The 21,482-nt window shown below is 35.1% G+C and overlaps 2 protein-coding genes across 3 annotated transcripts in view; one reads left to right on the top strand and one right to left on the bottom strand.

Annotated features, from left to right (window-relative positions):
* Positions 1–17,840, top strand: part of Plk4 (polo-like kinase 4) — an 18,302-nt gene extending 462 nt beyond the window's left edge. The window contains exons 2-16 of the mRNA XM_005386739.2: positions 352–447; positions 1,291–1,386; positions 1,605–1,719; positions 4,427–5,414; positions 6,197–6,291; positions 8,310–8,677; positions 9,896–10,000; positions 10,475–10,577; positions 11,305–11,454; positions 12,413–12,546; positions 12,643–12,734; positions 12,876–13,020; positions 13,617–13,757; positions 15,567–15,673; positions 17,223–17,840. Of these exons, the coding sequence (XP_005386796.1) occupies positions 352–447; positions 1,291–1,386; positions 1,605–1,719; positions 4,427–5,414; positions 6,197–6,291; positions 8,310–8,677; positions 9,896–10,000; positions 10,475–10,577; positions 11,305–11,454; positions 12,413–12,546; positions 12,643–12,734; positions 12,876–13,020; positions 13,617–13,757; positions 15,567–15,673; positions 17,223–17,325 (2,838 nt within the window). The 3' untranslated portion in view covers positions 17,326–17,840. The remainder of the gene's footprint in view (positions 1–351; positions 448–1,290; positions 1,387–1,604; positions 1,720–4,426; positions 5,415–6,196; positions 6,292–8,309; positions 8,678–9,895; positions 10,001–10,474; positions 10,578–11,304; positions 11,455–12,412; positions 12,547–12,642; positions 12,735–12,875; positions 13,021–13,616; positions 13,758–15,566; positions 15,674–17,222) is intronic.
* Positions 17,841–18,317: 477 nt separating this feature from the next.
* The window catches only part of Mfsd8 (major facilitator superfamily domain containing 8), a 28,723-nt gene continuing 25,558 nt past the window's right edge, over positions 18,318–21,482 (bottom strand). For both annotated transcript variants that reach the window (XM_013515334.1, XM_013515335.1), the window contains one exon: positions 18,318–19,858. In XM_013515334.1, coding sequence (XP_013370788.1) covers positions 19,768–19,858 — 91 coding nt within the window. In that variant the 3' untranslated portion in view covers positions 18,318–19,767. The remainder of the gene's footprint in view (positions 19,859–21,482) is intronic.

Genomic DNA, 21,482 nt, shown 5'->3' with positions numbered 1-21,482 from the left:
GCCCGGTCCCGCCCGGCGGCCGCGCTGAGCCTGCACGTCCCCGCCCCCTCCCGAGGGATGGCGGTTAACCCCGGCGGGAGCCGCGGCGGGATCGGGCCCTGCCTGGGCCCCGGGGTGGGCTGGAGATGGGAGGAGGCGCTGCGGCTGCAGTGCGTTGAGGAGCCAGATTGTTGGGGTGCTTCGGCGCGAGCCCGGCCTGCAAGCGCAGGGAGCCCCGCGAGGCATCACCATGCCTTTTACCCCAGACACCTGCTGTATTGAGGTGTAATACCCTGTTGACTTATTGTAGCTTTTCCCAGTCCCTTCCCTTCTACTCCCGTGAGTCGTAACACCGAATCTTTACTTTTTAAGGATTTTAAAGTTGGAAATCTGCTTGGTAAAGGATCGTTTGCTGGTGTCTACAGAGCTGAGTCCATTCACACGGGTTTGGAAGTTGCGATAAAAATGGTAAGGATATATTAATCGGCGTTTCTTCTGTACTTTGCAAGTAAGGGGGCGGCGCTGCTGTTTAAAATGTCACAGACTTCTTACCTACCAGCCTTTTCTTTGTTTTTTTTGGGACAGGGTCTCCCTATGCAGTTCAGGCTGGCCTTGAACTCACTTCGTAGCCCAGGCTGGCCTTGAACTTGCAGTGATCCTCCTGCCTCAGCTTCCTGAGTGCTGGAATTACAGGCTTGTGCCAGCATTACCTACCAGTCTTTTCTTTGATTATAGTGTAAAGAATGTAGCGCATGGGCAAGAGTCAGTAATGGCAAGTTCCGCACTTGAGCTTAAGGACATTTATGAGAGCCTTGACCTTGCTTAAGTGTTCTTTGTTCATTAAGGTTTACTACACCTGGAATATATTATAATTACGCATACTTGGAGTTCTGGGTAGAAATCGAATAAGTAACTTTTAATAAAAATAATACAGTTGCGGTAGTTCTTTAACAACCCAAAATACTATTCTTGATTGTTAGAAATCAGTCTAGTAGAAATAACATATAAGCAAATTAAGACTTACTATATTTAAACCTCCTGGGAAAGGAAAAAGGGTATTTGGTTTTCAAACTTGGCTGGACATATTTGGACTTTCTTTTCCTTATGGATAGGACAGTTTTACTAATAATTTACTGAAGCAGGATGTTAGAATGCCTTGGGCACACTCAGCAGAGACATGGGATGGGGGGTTAGACAACTATACTTTTACCTGGACTATTTTAAATGAAAATATACTTTGTTGTCAAAGTTGACTTTTCACAACTCCATAGTTGAAAGTTTATTGTCAATATTGAAACTTGTTATCTTTAGATAGATAAAAAGGCCATGTACAAAGCTGGAATGATACAGCGAGTCCAAAATGAAGTGAAAATACATTGCCAATTGAAGCACCCATCTATCTTAGAGGTAAGGTACAAGATTTTTGTTTGTTAGTTTTTGAGATAAAGTTTCACTGAGTTGCCCAGGTGACCTCAAACTTGTGATCCTCCCATTTCAGCCGTAGGAGTAGCTGAGATTGCAGTTGTGTGCCGTCTGGCCCAGCTATGAGATTCATGTTTTATACAAGTAGCCAAGGAGACTGAATTTTTGTATTTTATAATTTATTACACCCTTTCACATTTCAGCTTTATAACTATTTTGAAGATAACAATTATGTCTACCTGGTCTTAGAAATGTGTCATAATGGAGAAATGAACAGGTATCTAAAGAACAGAATGAAACCTTTCTCAGAAAATGAGGGTAAGTGTCTTCCTTTTTCAGTAAGTAGACATCCTACTTCTCAAAGTGTGGTTTTGAAGAATGTGCTACTTTGTAATATTTAGTAAAGTTATTTCAATTATTACATTAGGCTTTACCTCCAAAAAATCTGTTACTTATAAGGAATTAAGTTGTTACAGAAATGAGGAAAAAAAGAAAGAAAAAAAAAAGAGAACTATGTTAGCCTTCTATCCCAAAACATTTTAAATTAAGTTAGTGGTAGCAATTTACTATTCACCTTTTAAATCTAGGAAGTTTTAAAACATGCCACTTTTTAAAAATGCCACTGTTGACTGTAGCCCTTAATCAAGCACAACCATTGAAAACATTTACTTTAGAAAATGTGAAACATGATTAATGAGACCCCTTGAACTTATCACTCAGCTGTCAAAAACTATGGAGTTATGTACACCGTTTTTACCCTTCTGACTCAGTTTTGAAGTAAATCATAGACGTCTTTTTGTCTATGAATAGTTTAGTATATGTCTTTATAAAATACAAACTTTTGAAAAAAAACATAACCATAAAGTCATTATCATACCTAATTATGCCTTGCTCTGAAAGACAAAGTCAGTTTCAAATTTCCCATATCTTACAGTTTTTTAAAGTGGATATCAAAACCAAATAAAGACCATATATTGTCAAACTAAGTTATCTTCCCGTTAGCCAAGATTGCACATAGCTAAGAGAGAGGGGTGCTGATAGGCTTTTTATACATTTATATCTATCAGAATAATTTGATCATATGCATTCAATTATAGAAATGTTCATATCTTTTAACTCAATTCCATTATTAGAAGTGTATTCTGAAAAAGGAATACAAACTGGAAAAACATTCCATATACATATTGATGATTATGCAATTTTTCAGAGTATTTTATAATTTAAAAGCCCTTAGTAAACAAGAGAATAAGCAAAATACATAAAGGAAAAAAATGATCAGTTAATTCTCAATAACGTTAAGAGACAAAGAAAATATTTGTATGATTTGTGACTAATGGTCTGGGGATGTGACTCAGTGGTAGAGTCCCTACCTAGCATGTACAAGACCCTGTGTTCAATCCACAACACCTCCAAAAAGAAAAGAACCTATATGTAGTCATATATACATTTTTTGTAGTTAGTCATGTATATAGTAATTTTTGTATATAGTCATTTTATATACGTGGTTGGAAATTTTATATAAAAAAGGCATGCATAAAAAACATAATGAAATAAAAAGATAGAAAAGGGATGTGAACAGATAATACATAGAAAACAAAGTATTAATAACCAATAAACATATGAAAAGATGCTCAAACTTAATAGTAATCTTAGGATACCTACTAAAATGATGAAGTACCGTTTTACTCATTGATTGAAGCCCACCTAATATTAGCAGGGAGATACATGAAAATATAGCCTACTTAAGAATAACTTGGCAAGGTGTGAAAGTAATAAATTTTCCTAAATTTCAGCCCAGTGATTCTACATCATGAGTGTACTGTAGAGAAACCCCCATACATATACTTAAGAAAACAAGCATGTATAAGAACACTTATTGCTACATCAATAGGTTTATGTTTTCATACACTTGCATTATCACTGAAGTTTAAATGTCTTCCTTGATTGGATCACTACAATCTGAGATAATCTCTCCTGGATTAACTCAAAAGGAACTGATAGTAGTGATCCAATCAAGGAAGACATTTAAAAGAAGAGAGGTTCAAGGGAGGTTAAGGGAATGGGAAATAAAAGAGGAACTGAGATAAGTCATGTACAGGTACAAAGTCCTTATGATAAAGTGATCATTATGTATATTTAAAATGTACCAATAAACTTAATTAATAAATAAAAAAAAAAAAGAACACTATTGCTATATTTTTTGTAGGCTAGAAAAATTAGAAATGACCCATATGTGCATTAACAGGAATTAAGTAGAATAAAGATCTATGGTACTGGCACGGAAATATTTGAGGGGAGAGGTTGAGACAGTGTCTCTCTGAAGTACAGGCTGGCCTTGAACTCAAAGTAATCCTCCCACCTCAGCCTCCCCAGTGCTGGGATTATGGGCATGTACCACCATGCCTGGCTGAAATATTTGTAAGAAATATTGTAAAGTAGAGATAAAAGTGGTGAAATTATATATTTTGATACAAATTTATTTTTAAGAAACAGTTATTAAAATGTGCCTATAAATTTAAATGTATGTAAACATGCAGAAGAAAAGTATAAAAGAATATATAGGAATTGTTCCCAGTTAATATTATCTGGGAGAGTTTAGGAGGCATCGCTGCAGCTTTGTTTTTTACAATTAATATGTATTTATGAGGGGCTGGGGATTTAGCTCAGCAGCACAGCGCCTGCCTGGTAAGCGCAAGGTTGTGAGTTCGATTCCCAGGACTGGGAAAAAAAAAAAAAGTATGTATTTATGAATTGCTTGTGCAACTAAGAACAGTTACTTTTCTTAGTTATTATAGACTTCTGGTTACCCTTACCATGCAAGTTGCTAATAAAATTTAGCTTCTCTTAACTCTATATAGAAAGCTCACCAATTTGTTATACAACCAGAGTGATACTTTGATTGGTAAATCCAAGTTTTGAGCTAGTATTTTAACAGTGTTCTGGCATATATACCTATTTCATAATGTATTCAAAACATTGACTTCCAGATTTTCTCAGTTGTAAATTCTTGTTTGCATCCTCACAGCTCGACATTTTATGCACCAGATCATCACAGGATTATTGTATCTTCACTCCCATGGTATATTACACCGGGACCTCACACTTTCTAATCTCTTACTTACTCGTAACATGAATATCAAGATTGCTGATTTTGGGCTGGCAACTCAGTTGCAGATGCCTCATGAAAAGCACTATACATTATGTGGGACTCCTAATTACATTTCACCAGAAATTGCAACTCGAAGTGCACATGGACTTGAATCAGATATTTGGTCCTTAGGCTGTATGTTTTACACGTTACTTATCGGGAGACCACCTTTTGACACTGACACAGTCAAGAACACATTAAATAAAGTGGTATTGGCAGAGTATGAAATGCCAGCTTTTTTGTCAAGAGAGGCCAAGGACCTTATTCACCAGTTACTTCGTAGAAATCCAGCAGATCGTTTAAGTCTGTCTTCAATATTGGACCATCCTTTTATGTTTCGAAATGCCTCAACAAAAAGTAGAGATTTAGGGACTGTAGAAGACTCAATTGATAGTGGACATGCCACAATTTCTACTGCACTTACTGCTTCTTCCAGCGGTGGAAGTTTATTTGACAGAAGAAAACTTGTAATTGGTCAACCACTCCCAAATAAAATGACTATATTTCCAAGGAATAAAAGTTCAAGTGACTTTTCTTCCGGAGATGGAAGCAGTTTTTGTAGTCAGTGGGGAAATCAAGAAGAAACCAGTAATAGAAGGGGAAGAGTAATCCAGGATGCAGAAGAAAGGCCTCATTCTCGATACCTTCGTAGGGCCCATTCCTCTGACAGATCAAGCAGTTCTAATAGTCAATCTCGGACAAAAACAAGTACAATCGAACGATGTCACTCAGCAGAAATGCTTGCAAAGTCCAAAAGATTGGGAGTGGAAGAAAATGAACATAATGACAATATTTTCCACTTCTTTAAAGAGAAAACATCCAATGAATCTGGATCTTTTGAAAGACTGGATCACAATCAAGCACTGTAAGTATAATTCTTTGAAAAGTGTTTGCATTTCCTGTAAACATTGTACTAGCAAAATGTGAAGCATCACCTAAATAAGGCGATATTTTTAGGCAAATAGTCCTTTCTAAAACACTTGTCAGATGTTTCTGAGGCACTTTTCATTAATTTTCTTATAGGAAGAAAAGTAGAGTAGTAATTTTAAATTATGATTAAGATCATTTTAAAAGTATGTATTCGTGTTTATAGCATGTATAATTCTTGGTAACTTGAAAGTTCCATTTTTTTTAAAATGGAAGAGGTCTCCAGTACACAGCACTGTATATATATATTAATTCTGAACCCTGAGGTACCCTGCTGATAACTGTACACATAGAGAAGTTGAGCTTAAATGATGAAATAATGCTACTGACTTTCTATCGTGAAAACTAATTTTTGTAGTAACTAAGGTTTTTTGATCTAGTTATGATTTTTATGCTTGGGCAGTAGCAATATAGAAACATTATTTAAAAAAAAAACATTTTGGTGTTTTATGGTCTTTTGGCATGTTAATTGATAATTGAGAGATAATTGAACTATGCACATACTGGTTTTGATAGTTATGTAAAATAGCAATTAGGTATTTAGCTTTCTCTTTAATATTTTTACTGTAAAATGTTACCTTGGGGCTGGAGATGTAGTTTTGATATAGTACACGTTTAACAAGTGTAAGGTCCTAAGTTTGTCCCCAGCATCAAAAAAAAAGAAAAAGTTGCCTGATAAATTTTTTTTCAGTTTATGGGAATTTTTTTTGCCCCCATTAGCTCCAATCACCTGTGTCCAGGTAAACCTCCATTTTCAGACCAAACACCTCAGACGGAAATGGTACAGCAGTGGTTTGGTAATCTGCAATTGAATGGTGAGTTTTTAATGGAATATTTAATTAAATATTAATGACCTGTATACTTAATAAGCACTGGAATTTTCTATTTCATTTTCTTAAAATAAAACATTTCCAGTAAGTGTTAGTAAAACTGTATTACAATAATAAAACTGTTCACATATTTTGGATATTTACTGTAAGTCAGAGCTTAATACTCAGCATATGTGATTAAGTGATTAAATTCTCATAAAGAAACAGATGAGGAAGATACTGTCACTATGCTTACTTTACAGATGAGTAAACTGTGTACAGCACTCAATTTGCACATGCTGCACAGCCATTAAGAGGAGGAGCTGGGATACCAACCCCAGCAGCACTCACACAGAGCCTTTTCCTTAAGCTGGCTACTCTTGCAGCCTCTAGCATAAGCACCTTTCAGTGTGCGTTACATAAGCAAAAGATGATTGCACTTTAAAAATTTTATATTATATATGTACAGTATATAGTAATTCATTGTGGGGAGTTGGTGCATGTACATAATACATCTTAATATTTTTAAATTACTTTCCCCTTCTCACCCCTCCTGTCTCTGTTGATCTCCTTCCCATTTGCAAAAGCCATATCTCCGTTTTTTATCGTCTTTTATTTTGTTCTTTAATGTATTCTCATATAAGAGAAACCATGCAGTAGTTAAGCTTGTTTGCCTAATTGATCTCACTTAACATTATGATCTCAAGGCAAATCCATTTTCCTATAAATGACTCATATGTACCTCCTTTATAGAAGAGTAGACCTTATTTTTGGGTAAAAGCTGATAGGGAACTTTTAGTCTGCCAGTAGACCTCACATAAAAAATACAGCTACTAAAATCTGTTTTGTTTAAAACATTTTTAAGCAGCTGTCATCCAAGTCATTATTTATAGATGAAGAACTTGACGGTTAAACACTCCTCATTCGTGAACATAACAGATTGGGGAATAATGATGGAAAAAAGAATAAAAAAGAAACATATGGGGAGGAGGAGATGTTTTTTATCAAGTCTTGGGTTACCTCACAAAGAGTGCAGAATGTGGGTGTAATTTAATCAGAGTTCTTATGTCATCTCAGGAGACCAGTCCTTTTTTTTTTTTTTTTCAGAAGAAATGTAGATGATTTTCAGAAGCCCAAAAGAAAATTAATCTTTTTGTTTTCTTGCGGGAGATACTTCATGTTCATGTAAACCTGCCATGGATGTACTTAATCTTGCACTTCTGTTGTGCTCACAGGTGTTTTTCTTCGAGAATGCAGACTTGTCTGAGAAATAACTTTGTTTATAATAATGTAGTGCTGCTGTATTTTTAAAATATTTTATTTGAAACATAGTATTTTCCATCATAGAGTGGAGGGGATCCCTACAAAACCTTTTAAGAAAATACTCATAATACAATTTTTTGAGTATAGGAAAATTACAGTTTTATATAATTTAATTATTCAAGGTCCTTTAAAAATAGTAAAGTTTAATAAGAACTTTTTAAAAATGAGTTCAAATTCATGTATAATATTGAACATTAATAATACTAAGGCTACAGTGACAAGTTTTTTGCCTTGAACAAAACATTCAGTTCTATGATTAGCATTTTCTTAGTCTTAGAAATACTATAAAGGTATTCCTTTGAGATTGGCTTACAGTGTCCTTTTGAAGCTATTATCTTTTTACGTCACATTTTAAACTATTAGAAAAATTAGGAACTCTTTTTTTACTAATGTCTTCGAATAAATTTTACTGTGTATAAGGTATATAGCAGTGTTACAAACTATATATATAATATAATGACTATATGCATATGACCAGTGGAATAAAGTAACATATCTATTGCTCATATTACCCCTTTCCCCTCCTCTTAGCAGTAGAGGCTGTAGAAGCAGTAGGGACTCATTTAACAAAAACCCTGAATACAGTACCCTGTTGTCTTACTAGAATTTCTTTTGTTTTAAAGGATATTGTTTAATCAGCACAACACTGGAAGTAGCTTGTTAGTTATTTGCTAAACTGCTCTCTTCATTGTGTATTATAGTGCATTTAAGAGAAACTACTGAGCACAACAGCATTAGCCCACATGGAGGTTTCCAGGGCCATCCAGACTTGCAGGGCGCATCAAGAAATGCCTGGGCTGATACGAGAGCCAGAAAAGGCTCTGAGGCTTCTGATGATGCACATTTTGTAAAACAGCCGAATACCATGAAATACATGACTGGACTTCGTGGTAAACCTCAGATAATTCAGCAAGAACCTATTTTTGGCTTAGATCCTCGTTCTGAACAAAGCAAGACTAGGGATATGGAGCCAACATTTGGTCATCAAAAACATTCGTTAAGAAGCATTACACCTCCTTTGACTGCTCACAGGTTAAAACCAATCAGACAGAAAACCAAAAAGGCAGTGGTACGTATGTTTTTTAAGTTGCTATTTGATGTTTTTCCTATAACATAATTCTTAAGAAAATATTTTTTAGTTCCCTGTAATGTCCTTGGACTTTGGAATATGTTACCTGATAAACTTATTTAAAGGGAAAAGATATTTGATATTCATGGAAAATAGCTGTTTTTTCACTCTAGCTTTGGGGGCTGGGGATTTAGCTCAGCGGCACAGTGCCTGCCTGGCAAGCACGAGGTCGTAACTTTGATTCCTGGTACCGGAAAAAAAAAAATGACTGACTTCACTCTAGCTTTTTAAGAATGGTGAATTGATACTTAGAGTTTTGAATTTTAAATTATTGACTTAAAAATGAGAAATTATTGAATGGAAAATATTTTAAAATATTGGCTATAAACTGTTAAAATATTAATTTACCCACAATTCCAGTTAGTGAGTTATACTTATTATAGCTCTTCAGTTTTTATTTCTGTATTCAGTCTCAAAAAGACAAATGAAAAAATATAACATTTATTTATTTTTTTAAAGTTTTTTGTTTTAAAAAGAACAGAAGTAAAAACATTAAAAATACAGAATTTCAAAACAAGATGATAAATGAACAGATTGCATATTGTTATCTTTAAAGTAACAGATACAAGCATGCAAAATTGGTGAAAAGAAATTGAGCATTAACTGTTCATTTCAATAAACCAACAGAAATTTGTAGTACAATTATCTTAGGTATCTTGTGTATATATTTTTTCCCTTCTTTTCTCCTTTCCCTCATCCCAGTTGTTCTTTCCTTTTGAGCACTTCCTTTCCCTTTCACAATACCTATTATAACTTTAACAACTAAAACTTTTAAAGAACAGGAGTATGCACATTGAGAGTTCAAAATTTATCATATGTGAAGTAGAAATGGTGATTCATGCAGTTATGTTTCCCACTTCTCTCACTCTTGCCTTTGTTTGGCTTTCTATTGTCTTTTCAAAGTCCTTGTTCTCCACCCCACCGTCTGCTCACTGGTTATTATTTCACACTTCATTATACATCCTCACCTTTGCACCTTCTGCCTCACAGTTGTGTTCAAGTGTACCTCAGTCTAACCTGGGGAGTGAAGCAGCTGTTTTATTTTGATTTCATTATTCACTTCTGCTATGGTTAAGTACTATTCACTTAAGCATCCTGTGTGTCAGAGATATTCTAGTTAACAAGGAAATTTTTTAGTGATTTCTGTTTTTTCTTTAGGTGAGCATACTTGATTCAGAGGAGGTATGTGTGGAGCTTTTAAAGGAGCATACATCTCAAGAATATGTGAAAGAAGTTCTTCAAATATCTAGTGATGGGAGTATGGTAAGGTCCTTATTTTACTAACTTTGCAACTTCAAATCATTTAAACATTTAGCATTTCGATTTATTTTACACTGAAATCTTTAAATTTGTTGAAAATCAGCTTTCCTAATATGAAAGTGTCTCTGGAATTCAAAAACCAAAGTAACATGCTAAACATATTTTAATAAATCAGTGCAGTTTGAAAAATAATTATAGGGCTGAGACTGTAGCTCAATGTTAGAACACTTTTCTGTCATTCATGAGGCTCTGTGTTTGATCCCCAACACTATAAAACAGAAATAAATAACTAGTCATACAATCTAAAGTCTTGGTTTAAGTTTAATAAGCAAAACAAATGAAAAAAAACCCTTTTAGAGAGTATTTTAATATTTTTCTGTAAAATTATGTTTCACATTTGAACACTTTTTATACTTTTGGCAACATAGTGCATCTTAATAGTGCCTCTGATTAGGAATCTTAAACATTTTTTGGCAGATCACCGTGTATTACCCAAATGATGGAAGAGGCTTTCCCCTTACTGATCGACCACCGTCACCTACTAACAACATCACTAGGTACAGCTTTGACAATTTACCAGGTATGTAAATATACTACGAAGTAAATTTAGATAATAGATTTATATGTGCATAAATTCTATTCTTGTTGATGTGCTAGGTTATAAATTTCTTGGCTTCTGTCTGGTCATATTCTTGCACTTTAAATCTATGACATTTGGTGTACCTTATGAGTCTTTGTGTTATATCACTGGTACTGTATTTTTTTTAGCTTACTGGGAATTAAACCTAAGCAGGGAAAATGCCAATCTATATACCCAGCCCTTTTTAATTTTTTAAGATTTAAGAGAGAGTCTCACGAAGTTGACCAGCCTGACTTTAAATTTGCAATGCTTCTGCCACAGCCTCCCGAGTAGCTGGAATTACCATGTAATTCCATGTGTACCACCATGCCTGGCCTTCATTCTGTTTGTTTGAAAATACCTGTGAAATAGTACTCAAATATTACATGTATAATTTGTGTACTTGTTTAGTCACTAATTGACTAGAATCATGTTACAAAATCAACATCAGGTGTCTAGTTTTTGACTTTTGAAATCATCACTGTGGTACAAAAATGATCGTGGCTAACCAAACTTCACTCCTGGCTCAGTTTCTGGACATTATGGATTGCGGAAATAAGTACTGAATAGTAAGACATCATGGAGGTGACTTTTAGAAGTAGAAATCCCTTTTAGAAATCAAAACAGATAATAAACCTTTATGTAAGTACTTTCTTTCCTAAATACTGAGTAATTTTTCTCCCCTTAGAAAAATACTGGAAAAAATACCAATATGCTTCCAGATTTGTACAGCTCGTAAGATCTAAATCTCCGAAAATCACCTATTTTACAAAATATGCTAAATGTATTTTGATGGAGAATTCTCCTGATGCTGATTTTGAGGTTTGGTTTTATGATGGTAAGTACTGTTTAGAAATGACATTTTTTCCTTTTGTTTTTAATTGAGTAGCATAGTGTATGTGTGTTTAATTCACTACTGCAAGTTCTTGAGATACGTATATACATACACAGATATATTTACATGGCACAGTAGACTACATGTCAGATCATATTAACCAGTATTTACATATACCTTCCTATAAATAATTTATGTATATGTATATTAGTCCTCTTTTCATACCAGCTCCAATTTAACAGCATTAAGTTTGATGATATACAAATTGCATGAATAAGCAATACCCTGTTTCTTTTTTTTTTTTTGTCTTTTTGAGATGGTCTCACTATGCAGTTCAAGCTGGCCTTGAACACACAAAGATCCTCCTGCCTCAGCCTCCCGAGTGCCGGGATTACAGGTGTGCTCCACCACGCCGGGCTCAGAAAATGACAGTTACTTTTATTTATTTATTTATTTTTTTGGTACTGGGAATTGAACTTAGGACCTAGTGCTTGCCAGGCAGGCACTTGTGCCACTGAGCTACATGCCTGGACCAATACCCTGTTTCTAATTAGAAACTCTGATGGAATTATAGAATTATAAATGTAGCTAAAAAGACACTCATTTTGTAGATATTCTGTAGGGATAATTTACCTTTTAATTGTAGAGCTCCTTTTTTTAAGGGGTGTATATGTACACATATTACACAGTATACATGCATCTTTATACCTATCCTTGAATTATGTTTTCCTGTGAGAACAGTGATTTTAAAAATACCATAAATGAAAAAAAATCATAAATGTATCAGACTTAAAATTCCAAAAAGAAAAGTGGATGGCCTATATTTATTGACTACTTTTGAGAATCTTATTTTATTAATGGTTAATAAATGAATATAAATGACATCTTGATCTTAAAGCCATTATTACTAGAGTGGCAATGAAATAAATTACAAAATAGCAGTTTTCTGCTTCTGTTTTAGGAGCAAAAATACACAAAACAGAGGATTTTATTCAAGTGATTGAAAAGACTGGGAAATCTTACAATTTAAAACATGAAAATGAAGTTAATAGCCTGAAAGAGGAAATAAAAATATATATAGACCATGCTAATGAGGTACATACCTGCTTTTCAGTTTTTTCATTGCAACTAATAATGATTACAAATTATACAGGTGAAATATTGACAGAAAGCACTCTTCTTTTAAAATAGGGTCATCGTATTTGTTTAGCACTGGAATCTATAATTTCAGAAGAGGAAAAGAAAAGTAGAAGTGCACCCTTTTTCCCCATAATTGTAGGAAGGTAAATGTTTGAAAATCTTAAACATGTAGCTAAAATGTGGTTTTGTTTTTTTTTTTCTTTTCGTTTGGTGTTTACATTCTTTAGTTTTCTGTATCTTGAAAGCTTTAAGGGAATATATTTGAACATTGCTTTCTCTTTCAGAAAACCTGGTTGTACTAATTCACCTAAGGCTTTACCAGCTTCTCCTGTGGATGCACGCTGCTCAGTGAGAGATGGACCATCTTTGAGTAAATTGATCTTGAGTAGTGCTGCTTCTCCAGCACAGGCTCCAGTACTTAATCCTTCTGTAAGTAAATGTATGCCACTTCTATAGTTTAAACCATTCAGTGATTGCTAGATGCCCTTCATATAAAATTAAAATCTACGGATGGGGAGATGTAGCTTAGAGGGAGCGTGCCTGCTTAGCATGAACAGGTTGTTGGCTTTGAACCTTAGCACCACCAAAGTAAAGACTGTAAGGAAGGCTTTATTGTCATACCAGCCTCATCGCCTGTCTATTTGAAACTCAAAGGCCTTCTTTAGTTTTTTGAACAAGTTGAAGGGCCTTTCCCAGGCTAGGAACTTCACCTATTAACAATGGGAAAAAAGAAAGAAATCCATCAAAATGAGAACAGCTAATGTATGAATATTTTTTTCTTTTCTGTATGTTCCTTGCTTTCAAAAAAATGGTTATACTGTAAGTTAAAACTTTTTGTTTATAAAGAGTTAGGGTGTGGCTCAGAGGTAGAGCACTTGCCTAGCATGTGCAAGGCCCTATGTTCAATCCCCAGCACCATTTTTAAAATTTACTTAAAGCTAACTAGTATTTTGTAATTTTATAGTCATAAGTTAACCTGTCAAAATACTAAGGAATAATATCTTCTTCCCTTTTACTATTTATAGGTAGTTACATCTGAAGGACTTGGTCATGCCATTACAGCCTCAGGAACAAACATCTCTTCTAACAGTCCAAAAGATGGTCTTCCTAAATCAGCACAGCTTCTGAAATCTGTTTTTGTGAAAAATGTTGGTTGGGCTACCCAGGTGAGAAGTTTCTAGGAAAGGGAAATTCCTCAATTTCTTCAGTGTGAATTTCTTTTGGCTTTCACATACTTTAGACAGTTGCCCTCTCAAAAAATTATTTTTCTGATTCCTCATTGGGATGATTTTATACTTTTTTATATTGATTATATCATTGAAAATGTTGATTTTAGAGGTCATAGCTGGGTGCAACTTGTAATCCCAGCGTTTAGGAGGTTGAGTCAGGAGGATTGCAAGTTTTGAGGCTAAATATTGAAACCCTGTCTCAAAAAAAGTAAATAAAAAATAGCAAGTAAAGATTATAATAATAGATAATTGTCAGGAATAGAGAATAGTGTCCAGGGTATTTTATTTTATTTTTATTTTTTGAGATAGGTTCTTGCTATGTGTGTAGTTCAGGCTGGCCTTGACTCACTATATAGTCTAGGCTGACCTTGAAGTCATGGTTATCTTCCTGCCTCAGCCTCCTGAGTGCTAGGATTATAGGCATGTGCCACCACACTCAGCTAGGGCATTTTAATTTTAGAAACTATATATGATTAGAGTAACTTTCATCTGGCAAAAGAAAGGAATTTTTTGAAAAGTTGAGTGCACATAGATTTCAGACTTGAGAATTTTTCATAGATATGAATGTACATGTATTTGAAACGTGGACACTTGAGCATGGCACATGTACTTTTTACCTGCCTAGGGAGGTAAAGTGCACCCAAGCACTTTATGGGACTAGGTAATATGTATTATTTGTTGTGTGGCACCGTGTTTTCCACATACAATGTCTAGCTTATCTCACAGAGTAACAGTGAAGTTGATGCTATCACTTCTTAAAGATAGTGAAATCAGTGTTCATAACAGTATTATACCACCTATAAGTAGGCAGTGTGGATGTAAACCTAGGTCTGTGTGATTCCAGTGTCCATGTTTTTTTTTCTTCTCTCTGTTTCATGTGCGTCTGTTTGGAGTAGCACATTGTAAATATTAATGACTAAAAGATGTACTTTTAAAGACTTTGATGCAGTATTCTCAGGTGAGGGACAAATTTTTGTCACTTAAGGACAGGGAGTTGCTTTTGTTATTCCTGAGTCCATTCTTACAATGGTGTGGAATTCTATGTGGAGAGAAGGGGAAAAACCAAAAACACCTACACAGATTCCTAACAGAAATTATGGGAAACAGGATTCACTTAGAATTTTTTTAGCCAGGTTTGGTAGCACATGCCTGTGATCCCAGCACTCCAGAGGCTGAGGCAGGAGGATCATTGCACATTCGAGGCCAGCCTGTGCTACAAAGTGAGTTCAAGGCCAGCCTGAACCGCACAGTGAGACCCTATCTCAAAAAGACAAAAATTGGGGCTGGGAATTTAGCTCAGCGGCAAAGCGCCTGCCTGGCAAGCGCAAGGTCGTAAGTTCGGTTCCCAGAACCAGAGAAAAAACAAAAAAACAAACAAACAAAAAGACAAAAATTATTTTTTCAAGACAGGGTCTTGATATGTAATTCAAGCTGGCCTTGAACTCACTATGTAGCCCATGCTGGCCTTAAATTCACAGCAATCTCTTGCCTCTGCCTTCTGAGTGCTGAGATTACAAGCTTGTACCACCACACCCAGCTTTCACTTAGAATAATTTTAATATTATAATGCTGTAGGTATTAAAGAAATAATCTGGAAAAGACACAGATATTCTCAATTCTGAGACAGCCCCCAGTTTATAGTTACTAGAGCAAGTTTTTTGTAGCTATTAGAAAACTTGTTAAATGCCTTTTCAGAACCTCAGGTCCTCTACTATATAGTCATTCTGATGTTTATTATTTTTCTAGTTAACTAGTGGAGCTGTGTGGGTTCAGTTTAATGATGGGTCACAGCTGGTGGTCCAGGCAGGAGTATCTTCTATCAGTTACACATCACCAGATGGTCAGACAACTAGGTAAGTTCTTCAAATACTCATTGAGTCAGCCCTGTTCTATAATTTTGCTTTCTGTGTATTTTGAAGTAAACGATTTGATGAGGTAGTATACTGTCTTTGGGCAGTCATATTATTCTTTAAACTTTTCCTTACTTTTAGCAGTTCATAGTCTTTGTAATGCATGCTTTATGATTGTTTGCATTAATGCAGGGCAATTGGTATGAATGATCCAGGCGTAATCCACCTCAATGGTTAGATTCTTTGTAGCCTTTTCATCTATAGCCTAATGAGGTTGACCCTTAGTATACGTGTTTGCTTAAAAGAACACACACAAAAACAGCCTTTTAGGAGATAACTTGATTATTTTTCCAAAAGAAAGGCTGTATTCCTTAATGTAAGTGATCAACATTTGACTTTTTTGAATGTGAATAGGCAGCCCTCGTATATATAGGTACTGCATCTAACGAGTCAACTAGCTAGAGGTTGAATATTTGAAAAAAATTACATCTGTACTGAGCACACACAGCGTTTTTTGTTATCCCATAACAATATAGTTTAGCTGTTTAGTAGGACTTACTTTTTTTGACATTACAAATAATCTATAGTTTATTTTGATACTGGGGATGGAACCCAGGGGTGCTATAACACTGGGCTATATCCCAACCATTTTTAATTTTTATTTTGAAACATGGCCTCACTAAGCTGCCCAGGCTGGCATGTGTCTGGCTAGATAGAGATGACTTTAAAGTACAGGAGAATGTACATACTTCACAAGCAAACACTGTGCCATTTCATACGAGGGTCTTGAGCATCCTAGGATTTTGGTGTCTAGGGGCTTCCAACGATACCAAGGGAGAACTCTATGTCCATGCTATATGAGTCTGTTCCAGTCATCACACTAAACATAGGGAATCTGGCAGCAGCAAGAACCTTATTTAGAACTTATTGAAAAAAGGTACTTGCTTCTTGGCCTTTTTGCTAAGATCAAGTATAAAGAAAGGTACTGACAATGCTACTTCATGAGAAGTTTACGTATTGTAGTGGAAATACTTGGGGTAGACACAATATGTGGCCATCTTTACTCATTGCTTTTTTGTTAAATACACCTATGTTTAGCACCATCATTTAAAGAACCATACTTACAGTGAGAGGCTCCAGGAAGTAGAAAGACACAGCTAGAAAACGAGTAGAACCTGTGTTCCCGGGATGAATGCTGAGATTTTTATTTGCTATGATCATTTGGAAATTGTTAGCTTTTAATAGAAATAGATTGATAATATATTTTTATCTTAATGTTTTCTTTAGCAGTAGGGCTTTATTTTAAAGAAGAATCTAGTCATAGCTTGCTTTAAGATTATAGTCAGTTCAGTATTTTATCAATTTTTCTTTTTATTTGAATGTTTAGAAGTTGTTCTATTTGTAAAAGAAACATTGTTTCTCTTGATTAAGGCATCTGATAAATAATTGTATACATTTTTTCTTTAAGAATTACTAAAAAATAGGCATTTTGGTACTCCCATAAAAACCAAGTAATTTGTTTTTTACATTTTTTTTCTCCTGTTGCACTTAGGTATGGAGAACATGATAAGTTACCGGAATACATCAAGCAGAAATTACAGTGTCTTCGTTCTATCCTTTCAATGTTTTCTAATCCAACTCCTACTTGTCTTTGATTAAAACTTTCACATAATCTGTGTTGAATAAATAACTTTCTGGTTGGCTTTCAAATAAAGTGACTTTTTAAATTTAACTTCAGAAAGCCTTTCTATTAAATCGAATTTAAATCTATACCATAAAGGATATATACTGAGAACAAAATTGAATGAAATTGGAGTCACTTACCGAATACAGTGATCATAAAATAAAACAGGATGCGTAACTTTGCTCTGAGGATCACCTGCAAACTTACTCTGTTCATATATATGTATTGAACAGTTTTTTAAAAGCAAAAATATAAATGGTGTGTGGTGTGTTTGTACTTTTATTGTTTTCCTTATTTCTTAGACATACTGAGAATCATGGATAAAAACATGCTGTGGTTTTGGAATTTTTGAAATGTAAATAGTGTGTATTTATGTTATAAGTAACATATGTAAACGTGTATATTTGTTTTATATTTATTTTTGTAGCACCCGTGAAGAAACAATTCTGCAAATGTATTTTATAAAAAATAAACACCGTGATGTTACTCTATTTTGATTTATTTTAAAATAAGGTAGTATAATTTTTAAATTTTGTTGTGTGTTTATGAAGAACCAATTAAATTTTAAAATTTAACTCTATAAACTAAGAGATTTCTGAGCCAGGTGTGATAGCACATGCCTGTAATCCTAGCACTTGGGAGGCTGAGGCAGGAGGATCACCAGTGAGTTCAAGGCCAGCATGGGCTACACAGTGAGTTCAAAGCCAGCCTGCACTATACAGCAAGACCCTGTCTCAAAAAAAAAAAAAAAAAAGAATTAGAGCTCTGTCTCACAATTATGAGTTGTACTTTCAGCAGTGAAAAGAAAAAAGTAATTGTAACTGTAACAGAAATTACAATTAAAACAGCAACAACTGCCTGAAATCCCAGCACTCAGGAGGCTGGGGCAGGGGGATTGCTGTGAGTTTGAGGCCAGCCTAGGCTACATAGTGAGTTCAAGGCTATTGTGAAACTACATAGTAAGAACCTGCCTCAAAAAAATAAAAAAATAGTAACAATCAGCTCAGTAGAAAAATGGACAAAAAGATGGAATGGATTGTTCATAAAGGAAGAAATCCGTATGATCAACAAAAATGGAAATAAGTTCAACCTCACTGAAGTTGAGGAAATGGAAACATTAGAACAACTGGTTAAAAAAATAATAGCCTCCTCAGAAGCAGGTAGGAAATTCTCAGGTGTTGTTAATTAGAGCATGAATGATTATAACAAAGTAATACGGGAATATTTTAGAATTAACATTTAAATTCATTGGTAATCCAACTTTGGGGAGGAAAATTAGGTAAAGGCAGTATCAGAAGAGTTAACCTTTAAAAAAAAAATCCCTAGGAAAATTCTGACGGTTGAAAACACGTTTTTGCTTTAATAAGTAGGTATGTATTACACAGTTCTTTGCCTCTCTATGAGCCTTTTTCTGGTATTTCTCTTAGGCAGAATACATAGCTGAATGCTGTTAATGCAGTTTAGTAACTGCTGTACCCTCATTTGTTTACATTTGTCATTATTATTTCTGGTATATTTTACTGTTTGTCTTTACAGTTCGTTTATGTCTGCTGGTTTGTTTTATAGTATATACCATACGTGACTACGTTCCTTTTTCTCCTTCCCTCCCTCTTCCTCGTAATAGGATGTTTCCTGTAATTTGGGGTTTTTCTTTGCTTTCTTCAAAAGAGAGAGAGAGACAGTGCTAATAGCCCATGTTTACACTATCAGGACTATGTCCTATATTAGAATTATATTACTTTAACAATTTTTTATTTTCTTTATAGAGTCATTTGTTCTAATACATAAGTAATCTGTGCCTTTCCTATCTTTGCAAGACACCTTTTTTTTTTCCTATGTGGACTGAGTGCTGTGTAGTTTTCCAATGTATAAATGTAATTTATCAGTTACACTATTGAGGGACCTTTGAGTCTCCAAATTTTGGCTGTAAGATGTTCTGGTACTCAGGAACACAAGTTTCTCTAGGATTTCACTCAAGTCAATTTGCTGGTTCTTAGAAGTTAAGTATAATTTCAAACCTGCGCTTCAGTAAATTGTAGGGAGCGGCTGAAGCTGGAAATTGGTCACATGTCTCAGCCACTTCAGTCCTGAGAGAAATACATTGCCTGAGACCATTCCCATCATTAGTTGCTGGGCAACTGTGTCCTGCAATACTTTGTTAAATGTATAAATAAATGCCCCTACAGCGGCTGTTCCGTTTCTTTCCTCCCATCAGGAGAAAGAGCACTCCACCTGACCTCAGCTTTGTCTCTCATCTTTATTTCTTTATCCTGTCTTTCCCTGGGAGCAGAGAGCTATGTGGGATGCAGCAGTAAGTAGAGTGTCAAATGCTTACACTTCCACCTGCAGTGCATATATTGTTGTACATCTTCACCAGAACTTGCCAGTTTGATGTGTACAGAATAGTGTATTACTAGCTGGGTGAGGTGGTACATTCCTGTAATCCCAGCACTTGGGAGGCTGAGGTAGGAGGATCACCTCTGAGTTGTGGTGGCCAGCCTGAACTGCAGAGGGAAACCAAAGACAAAGAGTGTATTACTAGTTTAAATTTGTACTTTTCTCATTACTAAAAACACTGAAATCTTATTGGATATTTGTCTATCCTCTTGAGATTTGCCTATTAGCCTGTGGCACTTTTTCTAGTAGTAAGTCAGAGTACTCAATACGTATCTTTTGTCTGTTCAGGCCTGCCTGAAATGCATTTGTTCCATCTTCACCAATCCAAATCATTCTTTCTATCAGATTAAAGTCTTTGCTAGTCATTACCTCCTTGGATAGACACCCCCACTTTCCTTTCCAGGTCATGTTCCCTGTAACATGAACAGTGTCTGACTTTGGTCAGGGAGAAGCTATGTGTGTTGTGTTTATTGCTCTGTCCTCAACAGTTACACCATACTTGGTGTGTAGTGTGTACCCCCTTAAATACATATTAATAGTACAAATAAGGTTTAGGGACTAAAGTACATAGATACAGTCTTGTTTACTAGAAAATGAACAAACAATGTAAAATAGACATAAATTACAAGTAAATCTGCAACAGTAAAATGGTACCCAAAATTGCTTTTTGAACAGATGCAGCTAGTATATCCATGTCAAAATATAAAATTACAAATTTATTTCATTTTATGCAAAACAGCTTTATATTAAAGCTTATAAACTGGAAAAGTTTAAATATAGACATGGTTAACGGAACAGAGATGCTGAAGGAGTTATAAAATCATTACAATTATGAAAATCACCCATCTTGAGTTTGTTTAGGTTTTCCAAAATAACATTTCCTTAAGTATACACTATTAGCCATTTCTTAATACCTTAAAGTCTCGCATTATCTTTTTTCAATTTATACTCATTTTATCCTACTAAAGACCTCAACTGAACTACTTCTTCCTCAAAGTTTACATCCCTGCTCTTTACCCAAACCCCTGTCACTTCCCTGTCTTCTCTGCACAGTGTACTTCATACCAAAAGTGAGGACTCTTCCCCCAAAGAAAGCCTTCAACAGAAAGGAGCAGTCACTTTTGTAAAGTTACAGTTTATCTGAATTATAATACTATAACTCTTTAGATCTGTCTCATGTTTTCACCTCTAAAACTGGAATCACAATGGTATCTTCCCCCTATAATACTGCTGTGAGAATTAAATTGTACATTGCACATTACCAGTAATATAAATACTTGCTTTTAATATCTCCATCACTATTGTTTCATTATGCGAACTACTCAGAATTTACTCTCCAGGATTAGAAATGACCCAAATGACCCAAAAGAAAGATAGGGGGACTACAGAGCAAAAGGTATGAGCAACTTCAGGACTTGACCAACAGCCAGAATCCTCACTACGGCACTGATAAATCTGCTCAAGTGTTGCTTTGGGAGGCAAAGAGTGAAAACAATCCCCCGAAGCTCTACAACTGAATCATAGAATAAGTTCAGATTAAGCCTTTTACTATAGCTGGATAGACTGTTTGAAAGAACAGCAAACTTAGTGTAAAGGGCAGATTATTAGTGTTTATTTAGAAATATAGCAAAGGAGGGGCTGGGGATTTAGCTCAGCGGCAAAAGCGCCTGCCTGGCAAGTGCAAGGTCATGAGTTCGGTTCCCGGTACCGGAGAAAAACAAAAAAAAAACA

Source organism: Chinchilla lanigera, unplaced genomic scaffold (assembly GCF_000276665.1).
Source record: "Chinchilla lanigera isolate Chin_1 unplaced genomic scaffold, ChiLan1.0 scaffold00027, whole genome shotgun sequence".
NCBI lineage: Eukaryota > Metazoa > Chordata > Mammalia > Rodentia > Chinchillidae > Chinchilla > Chinchilla lanigera.
Note: the sequence above shows the minus strand (reverse complement) of the source record. Positions and strands in the feature narration are given on the sequence as shown.